The sequence below is a fragment of the Pristiophorus japonicus genome, chromosome 3 (assembly GCF_044704955.1).
Source record: "Pristiophorus japonicus isolate sPriJap1 chromosome 3, sPriJap1.hap1, whole genome shotgun sequence".
NCBI classification, from domain to species: domain Eukaryota; kingdom Metazoa; phylum Chordata; class Chondrichthyes; family Pristiophoridae; genus Pristiophorus; species Pristiophorus japonicus.
In genome coordinates this window covers 117,530,762-117,556,572 of record NC_091979.1, presented here as the reverse complement: position 1 = coordinate 117,556,572, position 25,811 = coordinate 117,530,762, and the positions used below count along the sequence as shown (strand labels likewise).

General features: G+C 40.8%; 1 protein-coding gene across 4 annotated transcripts in view; it reads left to right on the top strand.

Moving 5' to 3' along the window:
• The window catches only part of LOC139259856 (N-chimaerin), a 332,546-nt gene that overhangs the window by 126,526 nt on the left and 180,209 nt on the right, over positions 1–25,811 (top strand). For all 4 annotated transcript variants that reach the window (XM_070875745.1, XM_070875747.1, XM_070875748.1 and 1 more), the window contains one exon: positions 22,495–22,783. In XM_070875745.1, the coding sequence (XP_070731846.1) occupies positions 22,495–22,783 (289 nt within the window). The remainder of the gene's footprint in view (positions 1–22,494; positions 22,784–25,811) is intronic.

The window sequence follows — 25,811 nt, the reverse complement described above, 5'->3', positions numbered from 1 at the left end:
TGCAATTTCCCAAAATCATTAGCTTGTTGTAATATACACCCAACTCCATATGATGACGCATCACATGCTAGTACCAAACGCTTACATGGATCATACAACACAAGCAATTTGTTTGAGCATAACAATTTTCTCGCTTTTACAAAGGCATTTTCTTGGCTTTTGCCCCAAACCCATTCGTCTCATTTACGCAGTAAGACATGCAGTGGTTCTAACAGTGTGCTGAGACTGGGTAAGACGTTACCAAAGTAGTTCATGAGTCCTAGAAACGACCGCAGCTCCGTCACATTCTGTGGCCTCGGTGCGTTCTCGATTGCCTCCGTCTTTGAATTGGTGGGCCTGATCCTCCTCCCCAGGAAATCCACTTCAGGCGCCAGGAAAACGCACTTCGAGCATTTTAACCTGAGCCCCATGTGGTTGAGTCGACTAAGAACCTCCTCCAGGTTCTGCAGATGCTCGACTGTGTCCCGACCCGTAACCAAGATGTTGTCCTAGAAGACCATCGTCCGCGGGAACGACTTCAGTAAGCTTTCCATGTTTCTCTGGAATATCGCCACGGCTGATCGAATCCCAAACGGGCATCTGTTGTAAATGAAGAGACCTTTGTGCGTGTTGATGCAGGTGAGGCCCTTTGATGATTCCTCCAGCTCCTGCGTCATGTAGGCCGAGGTCAAGTCCAACTTCGTGAACGTCTTTCCTCCCGCCAGCGTCGCAAAAATGTTGTCTGCCTTTGGTAGTGGGTATTGATCCTGCAGGGAGAAACGATTGATAGATCTCGCCTTGTGATGGATGGGTCGCACCCCCGAAATCAAATGGATCTGCACTTTTGCCTCTTGGAACTTCCCGATGCCTGGTTTGAACAGCGAGAGGAACTTGTTTAAGACCTGGGCACGCGAAGTGTCGTCAGCGGGCGATAGCGCTCGGACGTTGTCCCAGTTCCAGCATATCTTTCCCAGCCAGCTCCTGCCGAGCAGCGTGGGAGCATCGCCCGGTACCACCCAGAGTGGTAGCTTCTGCACCGTTCCATCATAGGAGACTTTTATGGTAGCACTGCCGATTACGGGAATCAGTTCCTTCATATAAGTTCTCAGTTTAGTGCGAATGGGAGTCAGGACAGGCCTTGAGGTCTTGCTGCACCACAGTTTCTCGAAAGTCTTTTTGCCCTTGATGGACTGGCTTGCACCTGTGTCCAGCTCCATTGACACCGGGAGTCCATTTAGTTCAACATTCAGCATTATTGGGGGACAATTCGTGGTGAATGTGTGCACCCCATGTATCTCCGCCTCCTCGATCTGAGGTTCTGTTTCCTCGTGATCCTCCGTGGATCTGTCCTCCTCTGCAACATGATGGTTTGCAGGTTTAACAGGATTTGCAGCTCGCCTGCACATACGTTGGAGGTGTCCCATTGTTCCACAGCCCTTGCAAACGTATCCTTTGAATCGGCATGAATGGAAATGATGATCCCCCGCAGCGCTAACTAGGTGTTAATGGACTTGCATTCATCACCCTTGATGGTGGACTCTGAGATATCTGCGGACGTGCAACTGCAGGCATGTGTGACCTGCCCTGTACGTTGCGATTTGAAATCATCATCACTTTGTTCACAGTACTTGTAGCAGCACTTGTGTGCTGAGAGATTGCTTAGTATTGTCACTGGTGGCAATGAATGCCTGGGCTGTAGCTATGGCCTTACTCAAGGTTGGGGTCTCTAAAGTCAAAAGTTTGCGAAGTATAGTTTCGTGGCCAATGCCAAGTATGAAAAAGTCTCTGAGCATGTGCTCCAAATGTCCTTCAAATTCGCAATGTCCTGCAAGGCATCTCAGCTCGGCGACATAGCTCGGCCACTTCCTGGCCTTCAGACCTTTTTGTAGGTGTAGAACCGGTACCTCGCCATCAGAACGCTTTCCTTCGGGTTCAGATGCTCCCGGACCAGTGTGCACAAATCATTGTACGATTTCTCTGTGGGTTTCGCTGGAGCAAGTAGATTTTCCATGAGGCCATACGTTGGTGCCCCGCAGACGGTGAGGAGAATCGCCCTTCGTTTGGCAGCGTTCGCTTCCCCTTCCAGCTCGTTGGCCACGAAGTATTGGTCGAGTCACTCCACGAAGGTTTCCCAATCATCTCCCTCCGAAAGTTTCTCCGGGATGCCCACTGTTCTCTGCATCATTGGGTTCACTATCTGTATCTCGTCACCAGTTGTTATGTATGGAGAAAGAGTCAGACTGAACACTGTGAGCTCAAAGTAAAGTGTGACCTTCGTCTTTTATCGCAGGTCTCCAGAGTGCCTCTCCAGCCTGTGAGGCCTCCTTAAGTACAGGTTCTCCCAAGGAATTGTGGGATCCCTTGGGACTCCAGCGGATGAGCCCTTTGTTGGCTACACAAGGTATTTGCAGGTTTACATATATAACACTAAGTCCAAATCTTTAATGTAAATTATAAGTAACACTGGTCTCAGCACTGATACTGTGGAACACAACTTTCTACTTTCCAGCTACCCTTTACCCCTACTCTCTGCTTTCTGTTTATTAACCAATTTGCTATCCATTCAGCTATTTACCCCCTGACTCCACATTCCCTAAGCTTTGTCATGAGCCTACTGTGTGGTACCTACTCAAAGGCCTTTTGAAAATCCGAGTATATGACATCTAATAAGATAAATAAACTGTGTTACCCTTGTCTATTCGTCCCGTTCCCTCATCAAAAAATTATATCAGGTTAGTTAATCACATGTTAGCCTTTCGGAATCCATGCTGACTTTTTAATTGTATTTTCTGTTTCGAGATGATCTTCGATCACTTCTTTTAATATAGCTTCCAGTATCTTTCCTGAAGGGGAAAAATGGGAAGGCTTCTCTTTCCACGAGCGGGCCCTCTGATATAAAGGGTCGACGCTCGTCCTAACCCGCATAGCAGCCCTCGAAGTTATTAGACGGAGACGGATGGCAAGGTATAACGATCTTTAATTACGGATGTCTGGGAACACTTCTCATCACAGCTGCCTGTGAGTGGAGATGTTCCCTGAATAGCAAAATCATACATCATTTATACATAGATCCGTTCGCCCCCCCGGTACGACCTCCCTCGATCTCTAATTGGGTTACCTTATTAGTAATATTTTGGATTGACAGACCAGGATCTCAAAGCAACCTTTAGACCTGAACTGGGATGACCTCATTGGGTTAGAATTTGCTGATTGTACATAGCACCTAAAAGTCTGTTTAGAGTCTTTTCACAGAGTCTTATCAGTATCTGTTTAGAGTCTTTCATGGTGTCTTATCTGGTCGGACTGGACGTACCTTAATGTTATCTAGTGTTTTAGTACATCAACGTTGAATCAGAGGCCTCTGGGTCCTTGGTACTGGAATATGTTAGAATGTGTGAGGTCAGCCAAAGATCTTATGCCCCTTTTGCTGAGCCGATGTAGAAGCTGGCACTTTAAACCTTATTTCGCTTATACCCCTAATGCCAATTTTCTCTTACATTTCCTAACACTGATGTTAAGCTGACTGGTCTATAGTTCCCAGGTTTTGTTCTAACTCCCGTTTTATAGAAGAACAATATTAGCTGTTTGGCAATATCGCCTTTTCTATGGAACTTTTTATCTCCTTCCTAGTTTCTACAAGTATGCGTGGGTGCATACCATCCGAACCTGGGGCGTTATCCTCTTTTAGTTTTGCCAATATGTCAATTATTTTCTCCCTTTCTATCCCAACTGTATTAATAATCTTTTTAAGTTCATCCTCCAGTGAAGTGTCTATTTCATTATCATCTTTAGTAAAAACTGTGGCGAAGTAGTTATTGTGTACTTCTGCAATTTCTTTCTCACTACCTGTGAGTTTATCTTGCCCGTCCTTTAGTGGCCCTATCCCTACTTTAATTTCCCTTTTGTAATTTAGTGCCTATCAAACACTTGGTAATTTGATTTTGTAATTTCTCTTTGCCTTCCTGATTTTTTTTAACTTCTCCTAAATTATTCCTATTCCCTTTTTTCCTCCTCCTTTATTATTGTAAGATTTCTAAATCTCTGGCATTAAATTTTACAGCGAGACAATTCTTTTAAACAATTGGAACAGTTTATTCAAAAACACACACACATGCACATCCATCTTAGTTACAACAGATACAATGAGGTTATAATAAAGAATGATATATGTCACTTCCCTTTGGCTAGCTGGTTGAGGAGAGAGAGAAAAGTCTTTGACTGAGTTCTTCATACCTGTCGAAAGCCATTGTCCCTCAGAAAGCCTCAGGATTGCGTTTTGGTTCCAGGGCAGTTCCTTATTGGCCCTCCTCACACATGTGGCTGTCTAGCCTGGCTCAGCCATCTCTTGATTCGATTAAATGTCTTTCCAGTACTCAAAACCCATGCGGCAGCTCTGTGGGCTTCCATTTTGTTTCTTACAAAACTCAGCCCATGCTGGCAACCTGTGGGCTTTCATTTTGTTTCAACACAAACGGGCCTTTCTGTATAATCTACACTTTTAACATTTATACATACACAGAATCAATTTTAATCATTAATAAGCACTTTTATTCTTACAAACTCCCCACCTTGAGGGGGAAATACTGTTATTGACCACTCATATGGTTTATCTCCTCAGGGATCACATATCCTAGACATTGAAAGGGAGAGAGAGAAAAGTGGATGGCCTGACTTGGTCCCCACCTCGTAAGGTGTAGGCCACGTAGGGGATTTATTATAGTCCAATCACATCTCCAGCGGAGACTCTCCCCTTCCCGTATCTTCAGTGCACCGTCGCTTCTCAAAGCACATTGATGATTGATGATGTTCGTGAGTCATGCTGCAGCTTCCGCTTCTCCATCTTCCCTTGGCTTCGGTCGTGGCTGGTATCGTCCTGACAATTGTGAGAATCCATAACATGGTTTGTGGGAAACAGGATCAGTGCAGTATTTACTCTGGCAGTTTTTAACTGATTAATGTGAAACCACTTCTTGTATTTAATACTCTTTTTCCCCGGTAACTGAATCAAATAAACCGCGGGGTTCAATCAGTCTATAATCTTATGCGGTCCCCACCACCTGGGCTCAAAGGCAGCTTCTTTTTCCCATAATTTGGAATCATTACTGAGTCTCTCACCTCGTATTCAATGGGACGTACGTTCTTGTCAAAGTACCTTTTAATTTGTCTTCTTGACTTCCCCAATTTGGTGGCCACAAATCGATTGATCTGATCGGTGTGATCTATCACTTGTTCCAGCCACTTGGAACTACATGTTTTCATTGTCAGGGGACTCATCCCTGGTAGTGTTAGCTGGCCTGGTGTTCTCGAGCCTCCCCATTGTGGCCTGATATGGGGAGACCCCTGTTGTTCTATCATTGCCATTAAGCACATTGGCAGCATGTTAGCCCATTGAGTGGGGTGGTCCGCGCACAATTTTTTTAACATTAACTTGAGGGTCATGTTCCCCCTTTCGACCCCTCCGGATAACTGGGGGCGGTGAGCAATATGTAATTTGTGTTTATTCTCAAATTTCCTGCAGGTGGGTAAAAATTTTACCGGTAAAGTGTGAACCTTGATCGCTGTCCACTTGTACTGGTACTCCCCACCTACAAAACACATGATTCAATAGTGTTTTGGCTACTGCGATTGCGGTGTTGGAGCAGCAGGGGACTGCTTCAATCCATTTAGTGAATTGATCCACCACCACTAGGGCATGCTGAAAATTTCCTTGCGTCTGTGGAAGTGGCCCAATGAAGTCTATCTGGAGGTAAGTCCATGGCCCTTGAGGTGGGGGGTGCGCTTTGAAGCAAAGCTCGGTTAGTACATGCGGGAGGATTGTGTTGCAGGCACGGTAGGCATCGTGCCACATTTGGTTGATTGTTTCCCTGATGGAAGGCCACCAAGCTGTGGATGTTACCTTATAGAAGGTTACCAGGGCTGAATAGTGCCCTGCTGTGGGGTGGGAGTAAAAGAGGGAGAGCAGTTCCTGACCCATCTCTGGTGGAACACACACCACCGGGCAGATGTTTGGCTTTCTTTTGAACATCAGCAACTGCTCATCTGAGTGAGGGGCAGTGGCTAGTATGGTATTGGGAGCCCAGGCTGTTGGTTGAGGAAGGGGTCTGTCTTCCTCGTGCCAGCATATGGCCAGTATTGCTGCTGCAGGGATTTTAAATCTAGGTGATCTGTTGGGGAGGCCTTGCTAACAGCATTTCAGGGCTCAACAACTATATCCTCTATCTCCCCATCAATCGCAGCGTCCTTGGCTGCTCTGTCTGCTCTGGAATTTCCCTCACTATGTGGACCCCCTTTTCTATGGGCTGCTACCTTTCCTATGAAGCAGGGCTGGGATCGCTGTTTAATGTATGACCAGAGCAGGTGTAACCAGGGCCCATGGACCAGGGTCTTACCGTCTATCGTACAATAGTCATTTTTGTGGTATAGGGGCAGGGAGAGCATGGTGTTTATAGCATAGGCACTATCGGACCAAATATTCACGGGTCTATCCAAGGTCTCCTTTACAGCAGTTAGAAGTGCGGCGATTTCTGCATATTGTGAAGACCGTCTGTTGCATCTTCACTGGATGGTTCTTTCTAGCAATACCACAGCATATCCGGTGTGAGGGGATCCTTCAATGTGATATGAGGACACATCGATACAGATGTCTAGAGCACCCTGTATGGGCTCTTTCTGCACAGGATGGGTCTCAAAGTTAATCAGGGGTAACTGACATACTTGTGGGTCCCCCTCATAGATCAGAAATTGTGGCATCGGCGATTGCGTGCACCGGTAAATAATTTTGCATCCTCCCCGTGGCTATTTGGGTTTGTATAAGAGTTATCAATTGATCCAATCGTTGATCTGTCCTAGAGGGCTTGGATTCGTCCCTCGGGAGGTATCTATGCATTGCATCATGGTTCGGTGCTGGTCTGGGTCTGCTGCAGTCTTTTGCTAGGTGGCCCACCTTCTTACAATTAAAGCACTGTCCCTTGAAGGGGTAGTTTCGAGATCCCTCCACCATTGACACTGGTTTATTTGCAGTGGTGGTGACTTCACCTTTAACTGGTCTTTTACCATCTCCCAGGCTCTTTGAGCGCTGGTCTCTATATCTGTCCATTATTGGTGGGCCTCATGGCTATTCCCAGGGCGGTTTTAACTAAAGGGTGGAGTTGGGTCAGGAACATCGATTTAAATTGTTCTTGATTCTTTCCTACTGTAGCATTTGTGGTGCCTAGTTCTGTGTACGTTGATAGATATCGTACAGGCAATTACTGAAGGCTCTAGAGGCCTTTTCTGAGCGCTGCTTGGTCTGATTAAGCAGAGCTACTAAGTTCAAGTTTTGGATCCCTAAATGGTTTAGAATCCCAGTCATGAGTGCATCGGCCGCTGCGCCAAGCTGGAGGACTGCTTCTGTCAGATTATCTTTTAGGGAAGTGGAACAGGCCAAGAGGAGGACTCGTGTTAAGTCTCTCTCTTCCAACTCAGGGTGACCCCTCCTGAAATTTGCCCACCTCCTATTAACTTACAGTGGGTCGTCCCCATCATTAATGGGCCCTAACTCATAGCTACACGCCATGGCGTTAGCACCAGATATGGGCCGTGAGTCGGTATGGTTACTGGTGATGAGGCCGTGCGCATTATGTCGTGGTTACTATGGCTACGATTGGCTCTTGTGTCTCCAAGGTATCCCATTCTACACCAATCTCCTGGGGATTATACTGACTGCCTTCCTCGTCCCAATCTGTCTCCCCCTTGTCCCTTTCTGCTGTCTCTGTTATGGCTCCCCGTGTTCTGCGAATACCAGGGCCCGCTGCTCCCCTAACTTTTTAGCCTCGCTATTTCTAGTTGGCACTGGGAGTGATCTGCCTCCCTATGCGGCTTCTTAATTACTTCCCTTAATGCACCGCCTAGCATCTTCTATCTCTTGCTGGAGCCTCAAGTTTTCCAATTTATATTTTTTTAACTCTAATTTGTTTTCATTTGCTTCAACAACGGCTGCTGTGGTATTTAAGTTTGAGAGACTTTGTTGTTGTCGCAACGAAGCTGCCTGTTCGACCCCTCTTTCTAATTGCTTAATACTGTTGTTTAATTGGCCAATTTCTTGTCTTAAATGCTGCATTTCTCCCTCTTTTAACTGCTTCACAAGTTGGAGGCCTTCTTCCTTTTGTTGTTTTGTACCTTCAATCTCTCTTTCTTTTAGTTGAATCTCTTTTACTTGCAATTCTTTCAAATCTCGTATCACTTTGGCGTCCTGCCTCATTAATTCCTCATCATTCCGGGCACAATAAAATGCACTGAATGCCACAAGACTGTTTGCCCGTTTTGGCCTTAGCTCTCCTTTATCTACTCTCTCCTGGCTAAGTTTCACCATCTCCGCGAAGGACGCAGGTTGACCCTTATGGATGTACCGTGCCTGTGCCTGTAACTCTTCTAATTCTTATATCGGGAATTTTTTGAACAACTTCTCCTGATAAACTAGCTCAACATTTCTTTTCACTGTTGGCTTTCTGTTCATGACCGATCCCTTCATCCTGTGTCTTTTGAATATAACTACTGGTGGGTCCCCACTTAAACAGTTACAACCCACCCCACTTAAACAGTTACAACTATCGAGACGACCGCTCCTTAATACGCAGTTTCTCCCGATCCGTTTAATCGTTTCTAGCTTATAATTCGCAACACAGATTAGAATCGCAACTCCCAAGATTTCCAATTGTTCAAAAGAATCATCAAAAAGCTGTCTCACCAGGTGCCCGTATTTTCCACCAATTGTAAGATTTCTAAATCTCTGGCATTAAATTTGACAGTGAGACATTTCTTTTAAAACAATTGGAACAGTTTATTCAAAAACACACACACATGCACATCCACCTTAGTTACAACAGATACAATGAGGTTATAATAAAGAGTGATATACATTACTTTCCTTTGGCTGGCTGGTTGAGGAGAGAGAGAAAAGTCTTTGGCTGAGTTCTTTATACCTCTCAATAGCCATTGTCCCTCAGAAAGCCTCAGGACTGAGTCTTGGTTCCAGGGCAGTTCCTTATTGGCTCTCCTCACATATGTGGCTGTCTGACCTGGCTCAGCCATCTCTTGATTAGATTAAATGCCGTTCCAATACACAAAACCCATGCGGCAGCTCTGTGGGCTTCCATTTTGTTTCTTACAAAACTCAGCCCATGCTGGCAACCTGTGGGCTTTCATTTTGTTTCAACACAAACAAGCCTTTCCGTATAATCTACACTTTTAACATTTATACGTACACAGAATCAATTTTAATCATTAATAAATAATTTTATTCTTACAGTATCTTAGTACTACTTATATGTCTTTTTCTTTACATTCAATGTTTCCTTTAGTTGGAATACAATGTCAGAAAATGTGAGGTCATCCACCTTGGAAAAAAAAACAGTAAAAGGGAATATTATTTGAATGGGGAGAAATGACAACATGCTGCGGTGCAGAGGGACCTGGGGGTCCTTGTGCATGAAACTCTTTTTGGAGTTTATCTGCAAAAACAAAAGACATTAAACCGTGCCACCCTACCTGGGTGACACACCAGACATTTACAAGGCCCTTTTTTTTTTCTTTTTTTTTTGTGTTTTTCTTTTTTTTTGTGGTTTTTTTGGGCACTAAAATCACAATTTTTCCCCAGTGCCCCCTATAAAAGGGAAGGGGGACACTAAAAGCACCGGCAATTAAAACAAATTAAACTTTAAAACGTAAAATCAAATTAAAATTTGGTTGCCGGGCGTGATTCTTGTGCATGAATCCCAAAAAGTTAGTTTGCAGGTGCAGCACCTAATCAGGAAGGCGAATGCAATGTTGGCCTTCATTACGAGAGGGATGGAGTACAAAAGCAGGGAGGTCCTGCTGCAATTGTACAGGGTATTGGTGAGGCCGCACCTGGAGTACTGCGTGCAGTTTTGGTCACCTTACTTAAGGAAGGATATACTAGCTTTGGAGGGGGTACAGAGACGATTCACTAGGCTGATTCTGGAGATGAGGGGGTTTCCTTATGATGATAGATTGAGTAGACTGGGTCTTTACTCGCTGGAGTTCAGAAGGATGAGGGGTGATCTAATAGAAACATTTAAAATAATGAAAGGGATTGACAAGATAGAGGCAGAGAAGTTGTTTCCACTTGTCGGGGAGACTAGAACTAGGGGGCACAGCCTCAAAATACGGGAGAGCCAATTTAAAAATGAGTTGAGAAGGAATTTCTTCTCCCAGAGGGTGGTGAATCTGTGGAATTCTCTGCCCAAGGAAGCAGTTGAGGCTAGCTCATTGAATGTATTCAAATCATAGATAGATAGATTTTTAACCAATAAGGGAATTAAGGGTTATGGGGAGCGGGCGGGTAAGTGTTGAGGCTAGCTCATTGAATGTATTCAAATCATAGATAGATAGATTTTTAACCAATAAGGGAATTAAGGGTTATGGGGAGCGGGCGGGTAAGTGGAGCTGAGTCCACGGCCAGATCAGCCATGATCTTATTGAAAGCTCGAGGGGCTAGATGGCCTACTCCTGTTCCTAATTCTTTTGTTCTTATGTTCTTATGTTCTAGTTTTTTATTCATCCATCGGTGCCCAATAATTAGCTTGCTTGCTTTTGGCTCCAATCTGTTCTGGTTCATTACCCATTACAAGAACTAGCAGTGATTCTTTTCTTGTTAAACTTCTTGCATACTGAGTGAGAAAGGAGTCGATTCCCTTTTCTTCTTTTGGTACTTTTTCCTGCCAGTTTATTTGGGGGTAGTTGAAATCTCCCATGATTATTATTCTATGCATGTTACTCACCTCATAGATTTGCCCACATATTTCTTCTCCAAATATCTTTCCACTATTTCGTGGTCTATAGTATACCTCTATTAAAGTGTTGGATCCCTTCTTATCTTTTAACTCAATCCATATGGATTCTGTATCTATTTTACTGTTAGTTACAGTCTTTTTTACTGCCACTATGATATCTTTAACTAGTATCAGCTGTGGCTCAGTGGGGAGCACTCTTTCCTCTGAGTTAGAAGGTTGTATTACAACAGTGACTACACTCCAAAAGTATGTCATTGGCTGTAAAGTGCTTTGAGATGTCTGGTGGTCGTGAAAGGCGCTATATAAATCCGTCTTTTTTTCTTTTTAGTACAGCTACACCCCTCCTTCCTTCCCTTTCCTTCCTAAATGTGTTATATCCTGCAATATTTAGTTGCTAATCCTGTTCTCTATTTTTTTATTTATTCATGGGATGTGGGCATCGCTGGCTAAGCCAACATTTATTACCCATACCCATTTTCCTTGAGAAGGTGGTGGTGAGCCGCCTTCTTGAAATGCTGCAGTCCATGTGGTGAAGGGACTTCTACAGTGCTGTTGGGGAGGGAGTTCCAGGATTTTGACCCAGCGACGATGAAGGAACGGCGATATATTTCCAAGTCAGGATGGTGTGTGACTTGGAGGAGAACTTGCAGCTGGTGGTATTCCCATATGCCTGCTGCCCTAGTCCTTCTGGGTGGTAGAGGTCGTGGGTTTGGGAGATGTTGTCGAAGCAGCCTTGGTGTGTTGCTGCAGTGCATTTTGTAGATGGTACATAGTGCACCGGTGGTGGAGGGAGTGAATGTTTAAGGTAATGGATGGGGTGCCATTCAAACAGACTGCTTTGTCCTAGATGGTGTGAAGCTTCTTGAGTATTGTTGGAGCTGCACTCATCCAGGCAAGTGGCGAGTATTCCATCACACTCCTGACTTGTGCTTTGTAGATGGCTTTGGGGAGTCAGGAGGTGAGTCACTTGCTGCAGAACATCCAGTCTCTGACCTGCTCTTGTAGGATGTTGATGATGGGGAATTCAGCAATAGTGATCCCGTTGAATATCATGGGGAGTTGGCTAGACTCACTCTCTCATTGGAGATATACATTGCCTGGCACTTGTGTGATGCAAATGTTACATGCCACTTATCAGCCCAAGCCTGAATGTTGTCCATGTCTTGCTGCATGCGGGCATGGTCTGTTTCATTATAGCCATATTTCAGTCATCACTATTGTAGCAGGATCCTCTCTTCAAATTATTGCCTCCAGTTCATACATTTTGTTTTGCATACTATGTACATTGCTGTATAAATGGTTTAAATTGTTTTTATTTATTCCTCTCTTTGTTTTTAGTAGTTATTTTACCTTTATGTTTATGACTCTGATCTCTGGCCAGTCATGTTATTCTTATTCCTTCCTTTAGTTTGTCCTTTACTCTCTTTTCCTGATTCTTTTATTGTTAGGTTTCTGTAATTGCAAGAAGTTCTTTCCCCACCCTATGTTATTAGTTTAAAGTCTTATTTACAGGCCTAGTTATCCTCTCCGTCCTAGCCAGGTTCAGGTGTAGCCTGTTCTAATCTTACAGGTACTTCCTGTCCCAATGTTGGTGCCAGTGTCCCATGAAATGGAACCCCTCCTTCCCACACCACTCCTTTAGCCACATGTTTGTCACTGCTATCATTACAGTGACCTTCTTGGAATTGTAAGATGTGTCCATCAGTTTTTATTCTTGTTGCATAACCTGAGGGTTTTTTTAAATTGTCTTTTTTTAAATTTCAGTTTATGGGGTTACTTTTATTGCATCAACTTTTTTTTTCTGCGTGGCCATTCCCTGATTTACCTTTAATAAAATGTGTATAATACAGCTTTTGAGTCTTGAATGTGTGCAAGTCTTCATCTGAAGGAGAAATAATGGCTTATTACTGCAGTCCTACTTTTTCAAAGGAAGTCTTCCGTCTGATCTGGCCATCTGCCTTCACATGCACAAGCTGTAATCTAATAACCTATGGCTCTACTATCAGTTCTAAGGATAAACAAATACAAGAAACATCACGTTGAAGAGTAATTAAAGAGAATTGCAGGAGTAAGTTTCAATTCGGATGTATTTTGGGAACTTATTAAAGACAATTATTAAGTCTATGCAGTTTCAACACTGTAGTTTGGTAGGAAGTTCAAACGTACGTATGCTGTCAAGCTTGTACATTGTTTAGTTGTAACACATTTAAATTGTAAGTATTTTATTTGATAAGTCCACCAAAAGCAAAATTACAATGAAAAATGAATATCAAGCTGTTAATGCACAAAAGCTGTAGATACGCTGTCAGGGTTTCTGAGTATAAATTTCTAAGTTACTTTGTTTTATTTTGATTAAAATAATACATTTTTGTAAATTCTAATGTTTCATTTCTGATAAGTTTTATTTGCTGTTTAAATAGACTAAACAAAAATGATATTCAGTTTTAATTGCTTTCCAGAAGGCAAAATTTAATCATCATCGTATAAAGCCCTTGGTAGTCAGCTTTGCATAGCTCATTGCTTACCATTAATTGATTTTTAGTCACATAATACTTTGAACCGTATAAACCACTAACTGAATTAAATATTAAATATTTATGATTCTATTATACACTAAGAGGTCTGAAATCCTATAAATGCCAAGTTTTTAATATGTTTCCAATTATATTGTAGTGAAAGAATGTGTATCCTTGCCATATAACTTCGAAAGGAGCTTGCGTAAGAAAATGCAGTGTAAATTGATTGCATTAAATATGTCATTATCCTGAATAGCAATTATTATGTAACATTCACTTTACATTAGAATGTTGCTGATTTCATATACAATTTTACTGTGTGCTAGTCCAAATTTCATTTATATCAGTTATTTAGATTGTGACCATGGAGGGAATTTTAACCTCCAAAAATGGGTGTATTGGTGTGGCCAGAAATCAGAAACAGGAACCCAAACTGCCCACTTTGCCAGGCAATTTGCATTGATATCTTCCTACCACTTGATGGATAGTTGATGTACCCCCCTCCTACTGACCTCCTCTACCAATACCTACAGCACTACGTTGAAAAACAGTGAGCCCTTGCAGCTTCTCCTGTGCCTGCCATTATTGTCAATATTCAGTTGACATTTGCCTTCAGCACAGTGAGCTGGTGTCAACTGGTATCAGTAAAGCCTGATATTGATGCCGCAATTAGGCGAGCTACCAATGAACAGTGCAAGTAGAACTGGCAGTCCGTCTTTTATTTAAATTAATTAGGACCACCAATTTGGGACTTCAGTTGCGCCTACGTGCTTGGGCCTGGGCACGAGCCCGGCACCAATCTGCATCCAAAAATTGTCTGAAACTAATTTCTACCACAATGTATCTTCCAACTCACTTCTGAGCAATGCCCATGGGAAATCAGCTAGTTTACAGAACAAAATGTTTTATGTTTAGCCCAAATCCTGTTACGTAAAGTCACTTCTGCTATTCCTTATTCTATATGTGTTGTCTCTCCAGAATTCCAAACCTTAGCAGCACATGACTGATACTTTGATTTGAAACAGGCAATTTTTCCTTAACTTTAAGTACTTACAAATGTGTGATAGTACAATCAAGTTCCAAAATACACTAATGCTGATTTAAACGAGTAATAACAGAAAATTCTAAATATCTTATAACTTCAGGAGTAGTAGAGAGAAAAGAGAACACGAGTTGCTTAAAGTAAAAATTTACCCTCAAATGTGTTGGTCTATCTACACCACCTTAAGCAGAAGAATATGCTAAAACTGTATCTGTGGAGACCTACGGTGTGGTAAAGGAGCTTTGGAGCAGATATAATCATGAGCAACTTTTGTCATACTCTTCTGGTTTTAAAAGGAATAGAATTGTAAAAAAAAATGCTGCAAGGCCACTATAGAATTCTAGTATTTTTTCAAGTGAAATGGTCACCTATAGTTCAATTGAAACCCAAGGAAATTAACTTTATTGGAACTGAGGAGACAATGTGAGATGTGTGAATGTAATGTGAACAGTTAACAATAATATATTTTGCCCAATTACAGTATAAATTTAGACAAGCACAACGTTTAAATCAGCATCAGTGTATTTTGGAACTTGATTGTACTATCACATAGTTAGTGTACAGCTTGATGGATTTAAAGGTTGAAGTAATTGCACATAAATAGAATGGTGAGCCATTCTGTAAGTTGGTTGGAGTAGCACTAGTCAGCTTTAGGTTTAATTTTTGCCATATATTTGTCATAAATAAGGATTTAGATCTTTTTTGAAAACTGTGAGGGGCATTAAAAACCATCTTTGGGAAAATTTGTATCAAGGAATATTAATTGTCTTCAGTTAAAGAAAAAAACTTGTAATGCATATGTATAATGTTTGTAAAATAGATAACAATATCTGTGTTTTATAAGTGGTTTGTTCAATTTTAAATACTGTAGAATGCTTTTATTGTGGCTATGAATAGATAGCAATAGTGGAGTTTTGGGGTAAATTATGCAATGATTTTGCTGCGCTTGGTTTTAAAGTCTAAACCACCTCAAATCCCAGGCCAAAGCAAAAATGTATTATTTTCAATAATACACATATAACTAGGTCAGTTATTATGTATGGATAAGTATATCACTAACATAAGCCAAATGTGTTCTTTGGCAGAAAAGTTAAATAAATATCAGATTATAGTGCAATATATACCATCATAAAAGTAGGCTTATTAATTTTCATTTTAATATGCAAGAAATAAAACTTAATTGAACAACAGTAAATCAAATCACGGCCTTTTATAAACACTTATTGCTGCACATCTCATTTTATGTCATGAAGTAATAAACACCCCGCAAGAATTGTGGAACAGAGGATTGCTGTCTTTTGTCTTCTTGACTTGTGTTTTCTTAATTAAGCGAAGTCATACTTCACATTTCTAACAAAAATTTATTTTTTCTGGTGCTCGGCAGAGGTTTCAGATTTCAGTTGTTATTGCGGCTCTAAGGGTTTCTGTCAAGCCTTTGTGTGTGCAGTTGATGGAAATTGATGTGTTTAAAATTACATGACTTGCATTATTCCAATGTTCCAACTTCTGAGGACTATGCACCAAAAACATTTCAGTTAATTTTTAAATTTAGAAAATGCTGTGTATTTAGATACATTGGGCCCAAATTTGGCCAGGAGTTGGTCTTTTTTTTTGGAGCAACATGATTTTTCTGGAGTATCTTAAAAATCCCCATTCTGCACATTTAATTTGCGCCAGTGTAAGTGAGTTTAGTTTTTTTTTCAAAAGGGGGCGTTACCAGCCACCTACGCCTGATTTGGCCATTTTATCAGTTCGGACAGCTAATAGTTGCTCCAAGCTAACTTAGGCCAGCATATGTGGCCACTTGTGGCCGCACAGAAAACCCTTGCGGAGAGTTAAGAAATCAGTGCAGGTAGCCTCCAAATGACAGTGTTATGATAGGAATGCTAGTTTTTTTAAAAATCCCAAGCAGCGAGACGGGACAGGGTGTAGGTGCTATCAGCCTGATTAAACTGAGTATGGGATTTTTTCCAAGAATAAAAATGATCTTGCAATGAAGGCTGAAGTATAGGGGCCACTTAAGCAAGGGGAGGGTTTTCTTTGTAAATAATAGGTCAAGAGCACCAACACTCTCACCTAATGGATCCGTGTGCGGCATCACACCACATTGGATTTTGATTTCTGCAGCACCAAAAAATTGCTCTGACTAGGTTTAGAAATTTAAAACGTTAGACTTGACAAAAAAAGCATGTCAAAATGTAAACTTAAATTTTGGTGTTCCACATTGCGCAGTGTGACTCTTATAATTAGTAATATTTTAGAATTCTATGCAGTAGTGGGTGAGCTGTAAGATACTGCAGGTAGGGTATATTTAGTAGAGATAGCTAGATATTAAAGAGAATCTTTGAAGATTCTTTCTTTCCAACCCCGCCCCCCCCCCCAATCAAAACTCTTCTCTTCCCCCCCCACCCCCCCATCAAAACCTTTACCACCATCCCCCCATCCCCCCCCCCCCCACTCCCGATCAAAACTGGGAGCAGTGCAATGGAGGAGGATTTCCTGATTTCCTGAAGTGTATTAGGGATGGTTTTCTAGACCAATATGTCGAGGAACCAACTAGAGGGCTGGCCATCCTAGACTGGGTGATGTGTAATGAAAAAGGACTAATTAGCAATTTTGTTGTGCGAGGCCCCTTGGGGAAGAGTGACCATAATATGGTAGAATTCTTTATTAAGATGGAGAGTGACAGTTAATTCAGAGACTAGGGTCCTGAATGAACTTAAAGAAAGATAACTTCGATGGTATGAGATTGAATAGGCTGGAATAGACTGGCAAATGATACTTAAAGGGTTGACGGTGGATAGGCAATGGCAGACATTTAAAGATCATACGGATGAACTTCAACAATTGTACATCCCTGTCTGGAGTAAAAATAAAACGGGGAAGGTGGCTCAACCGTGGCTAACAAGGGAAATTAAGGATAGTGTTAAATTCAAGGAAGAGGCATATAAATTGGCCAGAAAAAGCAGCAAATCTGAGGACTGGGAGAAATTTAGAATTCAGCAGAGGAGGACAAAGGGTTTAATTAGGAGAGGGAAAATAATGAGAGGAAGCTTGCTGGGAACATAAAAACTGACTGCAAAAACTTATATAGATATGTGAAGAGAAAAAGATTAGTGAAGACAAACGTAGGTCCCTTGCGGACAGAATCAGGTGAATTTATAATGGGGAACAAAGAAATGGCAGACCAATTGAACAAATACTTTGGTTCTGTCTTCACAAAGGAAGACACAAATAACCTTCCGGAAATACTAGGGGACTGAGAGTCTAGCGAGAAGGAGGAACTGAAGGAAATCCTTATTAGTCAGGAAATTGTGTTAGGGAAATTGATGGGATTGAAGGCCGATAAATCCCATGGGGCCTGACAGTCTGCATTGCAGAGTACTTAAGGATGTGGCCCAGAAATAGTGGATGCATTGGTGATCATTTTCCAACAGTCTATCGACTCTGGATCAGTTCCTATGGACTGGAGGGTAGCTAATGTAACACTACTTTTTAAAAAAGGAGGGAGAGAGAAAATGGGTAATTATAGACTGGTTAGCCTGACATCAGTAGTGGGGAAAATGTTGCAATCAATGATTAAAGATGAAATAGCAGCGCATTTGGAAAGCAGTGACAAGATCGGTCCAAGTCAGCATGGATTTATGAAAGGGAAATCATGCTTGACAAATCTTCTATAATTTTTTGAGGATGTAACTAGTAGAGTGGACAAGGGTGAACCAGCAGATGTTGTGTATTTGGACCTTTAAAAGGCTTTTGACAAGGTCCCACACAAGAGACTGGTGTGCAAAATTAAAGCACATGGCATTGGGGGTAATGTACTGACGTGGATAGAGAACGGGTTTGCAGACAGGAAGCAGAGAGTCGAGATAAACGGGTCCTTTTCAGAATGGCAGGCAGTGACTGGTGGTGTGCCGCAGGGCTCAGTGCTGGGACCCCAGCTATTTACAATATAGGTTAATGATTTAGATGAAGGAATTGAGTGTAATATCTCCAATTTTGCAGATGACACAAAGCTGGGTGGCGGTGTGAGCTGTGAGGAGGATGCTAAGAGGCTGCAGGGTGACTTGGACAGGTTAGGTGAGTGGGCAAATGCATGGCAGATGCAGTATAATGTGGATAAATGTGAGGTTATCCACTTTGGTGACAAAAACATGAAGGCAGAATATTATCTGAATGGCGGCAGATTAGGAAAAGGGGAGGTGCAACGAGACCTGGGTGTCATGGTACATCAGTCATTGAAAGTTGGCATGCAGGTACAGCACTCCCTCGGTGAAGAAGGCAAATGACATGTTGGCCTTCATAGCTAGGAGATTTGAGTAGAGGAGCAGGGAGGTCTTACTGCAGTTGTACAGGGCCTTGGTGAGGCCTCACCTCAAATATTGTGTTCAATTTTGGTCTCCTAATCTGAGGAAAGACGTTCTTGCTATTGAGGGAGTGCAGCGAAGGTTCACCAGACTGATTCCCGGGATGGCAGGAATGACATATGAGGAAAGACTGGATCGACTGGGTCTGTATTAATTGGAGTTTAGAAGAATGAGAGGCGATCTCATAGAAACATATAAAATTCTGATGGGACTGGACAGGTTAAATGCAGGAAGAATGTTCCCGATGTTGGGGAAGTCCAGAACCAGGGGTCACAGTCTAAGGATAAGCGATAAGCCATTTAGGACTGAGATGAGGAGAAACTGCTTCACTCAGAGAGTTGTTAACCTGTGGAATTCTCTACCGCAGAGAGTTGTTGATGCCAGTTAGTTATATTCAAGAGGGAGTTGGATATGGCCCTTACGACTAAAGGGATCAAGGAGTATGGAGAGACAGCAGGAAAGGGGTACTGAGGTGAATGATCAGCCATGATCTTATTGAATGGTGGTGCAGGCTCGAAGGGCCAAATGGCCTACTCCTGCACCTATTTTCTATGTTTCAATGTTTCTTCTCCCCCCCCCCCCCCACCCCACCCCCGATGAAAACTCATCCCCCCACCAACCTGTTTCTTGCAGCCCTCAGCGCGGGAAGGCAGTGTCCGGCCTGTACGGCAGGCCACTTGGCCCAGGATAGGGGCAGGACGCGTTGGGTCCCATGCTGCAGGCATCATCATCATAATCATGGGAGGAGCTACTGTGCATGCGCGAACACTCTCCTGCGCATGCGGACAGCTGCTGGCACTGTTTTCGGCGCAGGGCTGTCGCTCTGCCCCCCACTCCACTAGAAACACCGCGCCAGGACCTGGGACACACAGCAGAGCGGCCAGAATTGTTAGTAAGTTTTTTGGCGCCATTTTGAGCGCACAAAGTCGCCGCATCTCGGGAGAGTGTGCTGGAAAAGAGGGTTGGCGAAATTTGGGCCCATTAAAATTTCATACATTTTCCTTGTTCACTTTTACTCTGCATTAGAAATTTACAGATTCATTTTGAATCTCTTAAGAAAAAACATTTATTTTGAAAGCTGTATACAATAGTCGTTACTCAGAGTTTAATGGATATGTAGTTAATGACTTCTCATTTATTTTGCTGTTGAACATGTTTTATCCCAATCTTGCTGCATATTTTATTTACAACACATATTTGTATACAGCTGTTTTTTTATTTTTATATTTGTTACAGCTGAACTTCTAATTCCAGCTGGTTCTGCTTAATAAACAAGGAGTAATTTGTGTACCATACATCTACTGTTGGCTGCTCACAGAAGTATCATTTTACAACTTGTTTTCACTCCACAGAAAATATTGAATGGAAATTTACAATATAAAGCTTAAGTACACAATATAAATATTTTGACAGATAGTAAAACAAACAATATTTTGTAAATTGTATTATTCAGAGATTTAAGAAATATGGGTAAGTGCTAAAATCTGAAGCTTAATTTGGACCTCAAACAAAAGGGAATTATTTTACTTAGATAGACTGAATCTTAAATTATGATTCGACCTGTACTGGGATGTCTGGTATATTCTGAATTTTGGCAAATGTTTTGGGATTGGATATAACTACAATGGCAGCTCACCTGGACTGTTCAAATCAACTTTTCTTTTTTTTTTCTTTTTGCAGTGCGACCATGTCTCCCTTTATTTCCAGTGGGTTCATATCCTTCGCTGCTCCTTGTTTTGTCTTTTAAAAAAAAACATACAATAAATAACAGGAAAAGGAGCACCACATATTTTTATGTTGTCACCAAAATAGTCCTAATGATGCATATAAAAAAACAAATATATGTATTTGTTAAAATCTGCAGCAGGCAATGCTAATTTAATTAGGATGATGTCCGTATGTTTTCAGAACCATTTGACTCACGCATAAGCAAGGCAATTCAATTTCTGTAACTTTTTTTTTAAATTATCATATTTGCCTCCTTTTTAGCCATAAGCAGCGGAGAGCATGTGAGCTAATCCCAGGAATCTATTAATGCCAATTGTGACGTGCACTCAGGTGTGTGAGAGTGACACAGTAATTCACCCTGTTTTTTTTTCCCAGTAGAGAAGCATCTGTCTCGACTTATGCTATTTATGTAATTGTAATTGTGAACTCTGTCTTCTGCATAGTGGCATGGCATGCTGGAGCACCAAGGCACAATGTCTCAATGCTGGCTGTGGTTAAAATGTCATGTTAAATATTGTCTATAAGATTAAAATGTCATACATCAAAGTTTCTGCATATGTTGATCTGCGAAATTAATTCCTTATATTGATGATTCTTTGGAATATATTTAGCAACAGAAATGCAAAAAAGTAGTGAACTTGGAAGGATAGCAACAACCAGCTCTTTCAATGAGGTATATGTGTGTATATCCTGGTATATAAAAAAAAATGCGCACATTCACGCATGTACATAAAGTTACATATGTATAGACCTCAAGAATTCAAGAATAGATTTGATCTGTTGTCAGATGAGTTTGCACATTGGTGAAGTGGAGAACATTGATCATTTCTGCAGATATGACCTTAGGTAGGGCCCCAAAGAAACAAAACCTGGGTCAACAAGTGCCATTCTCCTATGAAATGTTGACAAAATGACTAATGACCAATAAATGTGAGAAGATATCAAATTTATGCCTGAAATGTATTTAATATTTTGTCACATTTATCAAATAAATGTGGTATTGCACTCCAAGGCTGGGTGTCAGGTCCCAAAAACCTTCATGTCATCACCAACCCTTGAGTGCTTGTGGAGAGATGATCTGTTTTTATTAACAATACTTGGTTATCGGTGACAACTTTTACAGTACCCCATAGTAACCATAGAAGATAATTGCTGGTAACCTCGGCAGTGATACAGGTCTGACTTCAGAGAGGGGAAATGGCTGCAGCGTCACAAAATAACATGAAAAAGCTAGCAGTCAGGGGCAGGACTAGAGATGCCAGAATTGGAATATATTTCACTCTCGTCCAATCAGGATCACCTGTATGTTTTTCAGCAAGCTAATAGAGAAACAAAATTGTTGTATGTCTGTGAAAATACAAATATAACCATTTTATGTGAATTAATTTGTGTAATTTTTGGAAGTTTTTAAATTACCCAGATAGGTAATATTATAAAATGTTTATCCTGTCCATGGAATTTTCAAAAATCTATCGGCAGAATTTCTTCCCTTCCACACTAAATAATGTTTTGCTTATGACACTGGCTCAAGCTAGTGCAACACAGAGGCACTTTGTACACCAAACTCAACAGTGAGCTCTTGGCTTTCAACCAAAATAAAAGAATACTTACTCTTGTGCCTTTCAGTCTTTTCAGCTTCTGGCAGTAACTCTACATGAGTGTAATTGTTGGCTTTAGGACTGGATAACATTCCAAATAGCCTGTTCCTTCTGAAGTGATGTGACAGAGAAGTCCAACTACTGTATTAAACCATAGTATTGACTTGTTAATAGAGGACACCATTATGAAGGCAAATCAGAATCGGAAGCTAAGCAATCTAATAGAGATGCTAAAATTCTCAAATAGAGTTTTGAGTATTTTTTGAATTTCTCCACAGCTGTAACAAAGTGTTTGAAAAGACTTGAAAAAATCAAATCACTTTTCTGTAATATTCCCTTCCCATCTGAATAGTCCAGTTTTATATTGCTGTTATGGTGCAATGCACAGTGAATGCTTTGATAGTTTAATATTTTGGACACAATGGAATTCTGCTTTGCTCACTATGTTCTAATTTCTGTTTTCAATTGAGACAGATTTGGAACTCAGACCAGAAATTTTCGACTTTACTATGATGGGAAACACTTTGTGGGAGAAAAACGGTTTGAGTCAATCCATGACCTGGTAACAGACGGATTGATTACATTGTACATTGAGACGAAGGCTGCAGAATATATTGCCAAGATGACAATTAATCCAATCTATGAGCACATAGGCTATACAACTTTAAACCGGGAGCCTACCAACACAAAATGTCTTCCAGCCCTTAGAGACATACAAGCAGAGCCCCAATCTGCTGGAGAAGATGGCACTCCAGAGGAGAGGGTAAGAATTCAAAAATGTTTCATTTCATCCCCCTCCCCCACCCCTATATTTTTCTATACTGTAAATGTTGTACTTAAATGTCGAAGACTTGTTTAGAGCTTACCCTATTTTGGAATGTAGGCAGAATAGTTTCATCGTGCATTAAAAAGCAGGGTAGCCAAATTGAGGTATCTTGAATGGCAAAATAGTAATGTAGCTAAAGGCACAACAACCTATGTATTCCAGTTGGGGGCATTTTAATACATATTAGTTTATTACATTGAACCAATAGTCCTGCAATAGGGGATTGCATAAGGTGCATAACAATGCAGCTAGTAAAAAGCCAAAGTCAGAGGTCGCTATCAGTAGAAAAAAAGGCATGATATGTAAAATGCAGATAATTATAGTATAGCTGGGAGTATTGTTTATAAGTAATCATATAAACCGGAAGGGCAAAATTAAATTGATTTGGAAATATAATCTAAATCTTAAAGAGTTTGTTACAGCCTTGAATACACCAGTGGACATTTTATTTTAAATTCATTAGCAGCACATCTATAGAATTTTGATTTTTTTGGGGGATCTTTTTCTGAAGTTTAGCATTGGAGTATGTATCGTTTACTGTGGACAACTCTTATTTTGGTTGCCAAATGTTGCTGTGCATTTCCATATCGTATCACAAGAAGAGTGGGTGTCCTATCAGGACTGATATTAGACCAGCATTATAATTACAGCAGCTAACTGGAAGCAATGGTTTAACAACAAATCGGTGGACAGTATTATACACGTCATAATATTTCTTTTTTTGTAGTTTTTGTAATTAAATAATTTGGTTAATAATTCTCAGTGCATAATGACTTATTGTGGTCACTGGAAGCCATATTTTTTGCTAAGTCTCAACTTGTGTATAAAATAGCTTAGGTGTATATTGTGATTATTTAGTGCCTTATACCAATATTCATATGACAGAAACAAGGAAGTGAAGTGGGACGCGCGCTTGTGCAGGTAATGTCATTTTAAAATGACAGGCTCGATGAAATTTATTTAGTTCCATTACAGTGTTTTGCCTCTATAGGATGTGCACTTGTCTCTCGTACTCTGAGATTACTGATTTTCAGGCAGTATTATCCTCCAGATCATGCAATGATTTTATCATAAGCCAGCATTATTTGTGTCATGATTGCCATACAGTTGAGCTGAGAACCTTACAGCATCCCTTCTGCTCATTACATTGGCTTCAGAATAGTTTTATTAAAAAAAGTATAAATTTGTTAGTAACCAGAATAAATCAAAAAGGCCGGTGAGCCTCTGATTCACTTGAATAAATACTGCACCACCCTGTCAGAAGTGAATGAAATATCACTGGTCTGACACTGATGAGGTTCTTCAGTCTCCTTTATCTTGGAGATGTGTTACAGCAATCTGCTTCATCAAATGGAATTTGGCCAATTTGAGCTATGGCTATTAACATTAATGTAAGGATCTTCATTCTAGATGTGAGCCGAGAATACAGTAATCCTCAGCAAAGCCACAACATTATTGAGACTATTCTCATTATGACTTCAAAGAATAACTGCTGTGGCTGACATTTTGCTTGTTAACATCTATGGAACAAAAACTTTATTTTAATATAATGATGATTGAATATTCAAATTAAAGCCGGGGAGTTGTTTAAAGCTATTTCCTGTATGACTCGTGTTATACAGCACTAATAATTTGACTAGACTGAAAATAATACTGTTAACTGCTTGGTAATATTATCAGAAAAGTATTTATGATTGTTACAAAGCTTATCACTTTTCTCCTTCAGCAGTCAGAAATGACTGTGTAAAAGAGTAAATGTTCGATTTATAATTTTGTAAAACAAAAGCCTGATTGTCAGATAAACTAAATTCCTTATTAGCAATATGTGTGTTAGCTTGGCTCACTCTTTCTTCTAAATCACAAGGCTGTAGGTTCTTGTCCTACTTTAAGATTTGATTACATAGGCTGATACTCCGGTGTAGAAGGTATCCTGGATTACCAGGGGTGTTCTTCAGGTGAGATGTAAAATAAGGCCCACCTGCCCGTTTCACTATTCAGGTAGATGTTAAAGGTCCCATGACACAATTCAAATAAGCACATGCTCCTAGCTAATATTTGTTCCTCAACTTCCACTGCTAGATTAACATGTTATTTATTTTACCACTGTTTTTGAGATCTTGCTATGTGCAAAATGGCTGCTGCTTTTACCTATGTAATCAGTTACTGGACTTCAAAATAATTCATTGTATGTGAAGCAAATTGAGAAGTTTCTGAGACTTGATAAGGAGCTATATAAATACAAATCTTCCATCAGTAAGTCATGTTCTTGGATAATTTTTATCAACGGCAGTCTTTATTGTTTTACTGCAAAGGTATTACTAAAACTAAGATTGACACACTACTTTAAAATGTAGTTTTAGTGGAATCCATTATTCAAGACCTTGTGAAATAAATGTATCTCAGAGAATCAGTACTTAGAAGGTAAGTGGAGAAAGGATAATTTCAATGTAAAGTATGCATTAAAATTATTAAGTTTATTAAAAAAAAGTTGTTTACAACTTCTACTTAATTTTAACTCAACTTAAATTAGATTTTCTTAAAAACATCATTCTTGCATTCACCTAGAGACCTGGCACTTTAGATTTAAAACTTAGCATCGTCACTCCACTAATGCTCCACATAATACTGTTAGTAGTCCGAGAAGATCCAGTATATATCGATATCCTAAAAGCTGCTCAGAAATTGGGAAATTTCAGTACCTGGTTCCTGATCAGGGTACAAAGCTAAGAAGCATGCAGTCACGGACTGACTTCATCTACATCAGATATTGACTGAGCAGCTATGTGGTGAGTTTGAGACCAGGCCGCCAGGAATAAGCACACAAATGTTTGCTGAATTCTCACCTGCTTTGCCATATATAAAGTCAGCCTTGAGCATATCCTTAATTCTTTTTTCCTGTTGCCCTTAGTATCTTATCTCCCACTTCAGTAAATGCTTCTAATTGCTGTTTGTCAGTTCTGTCTTA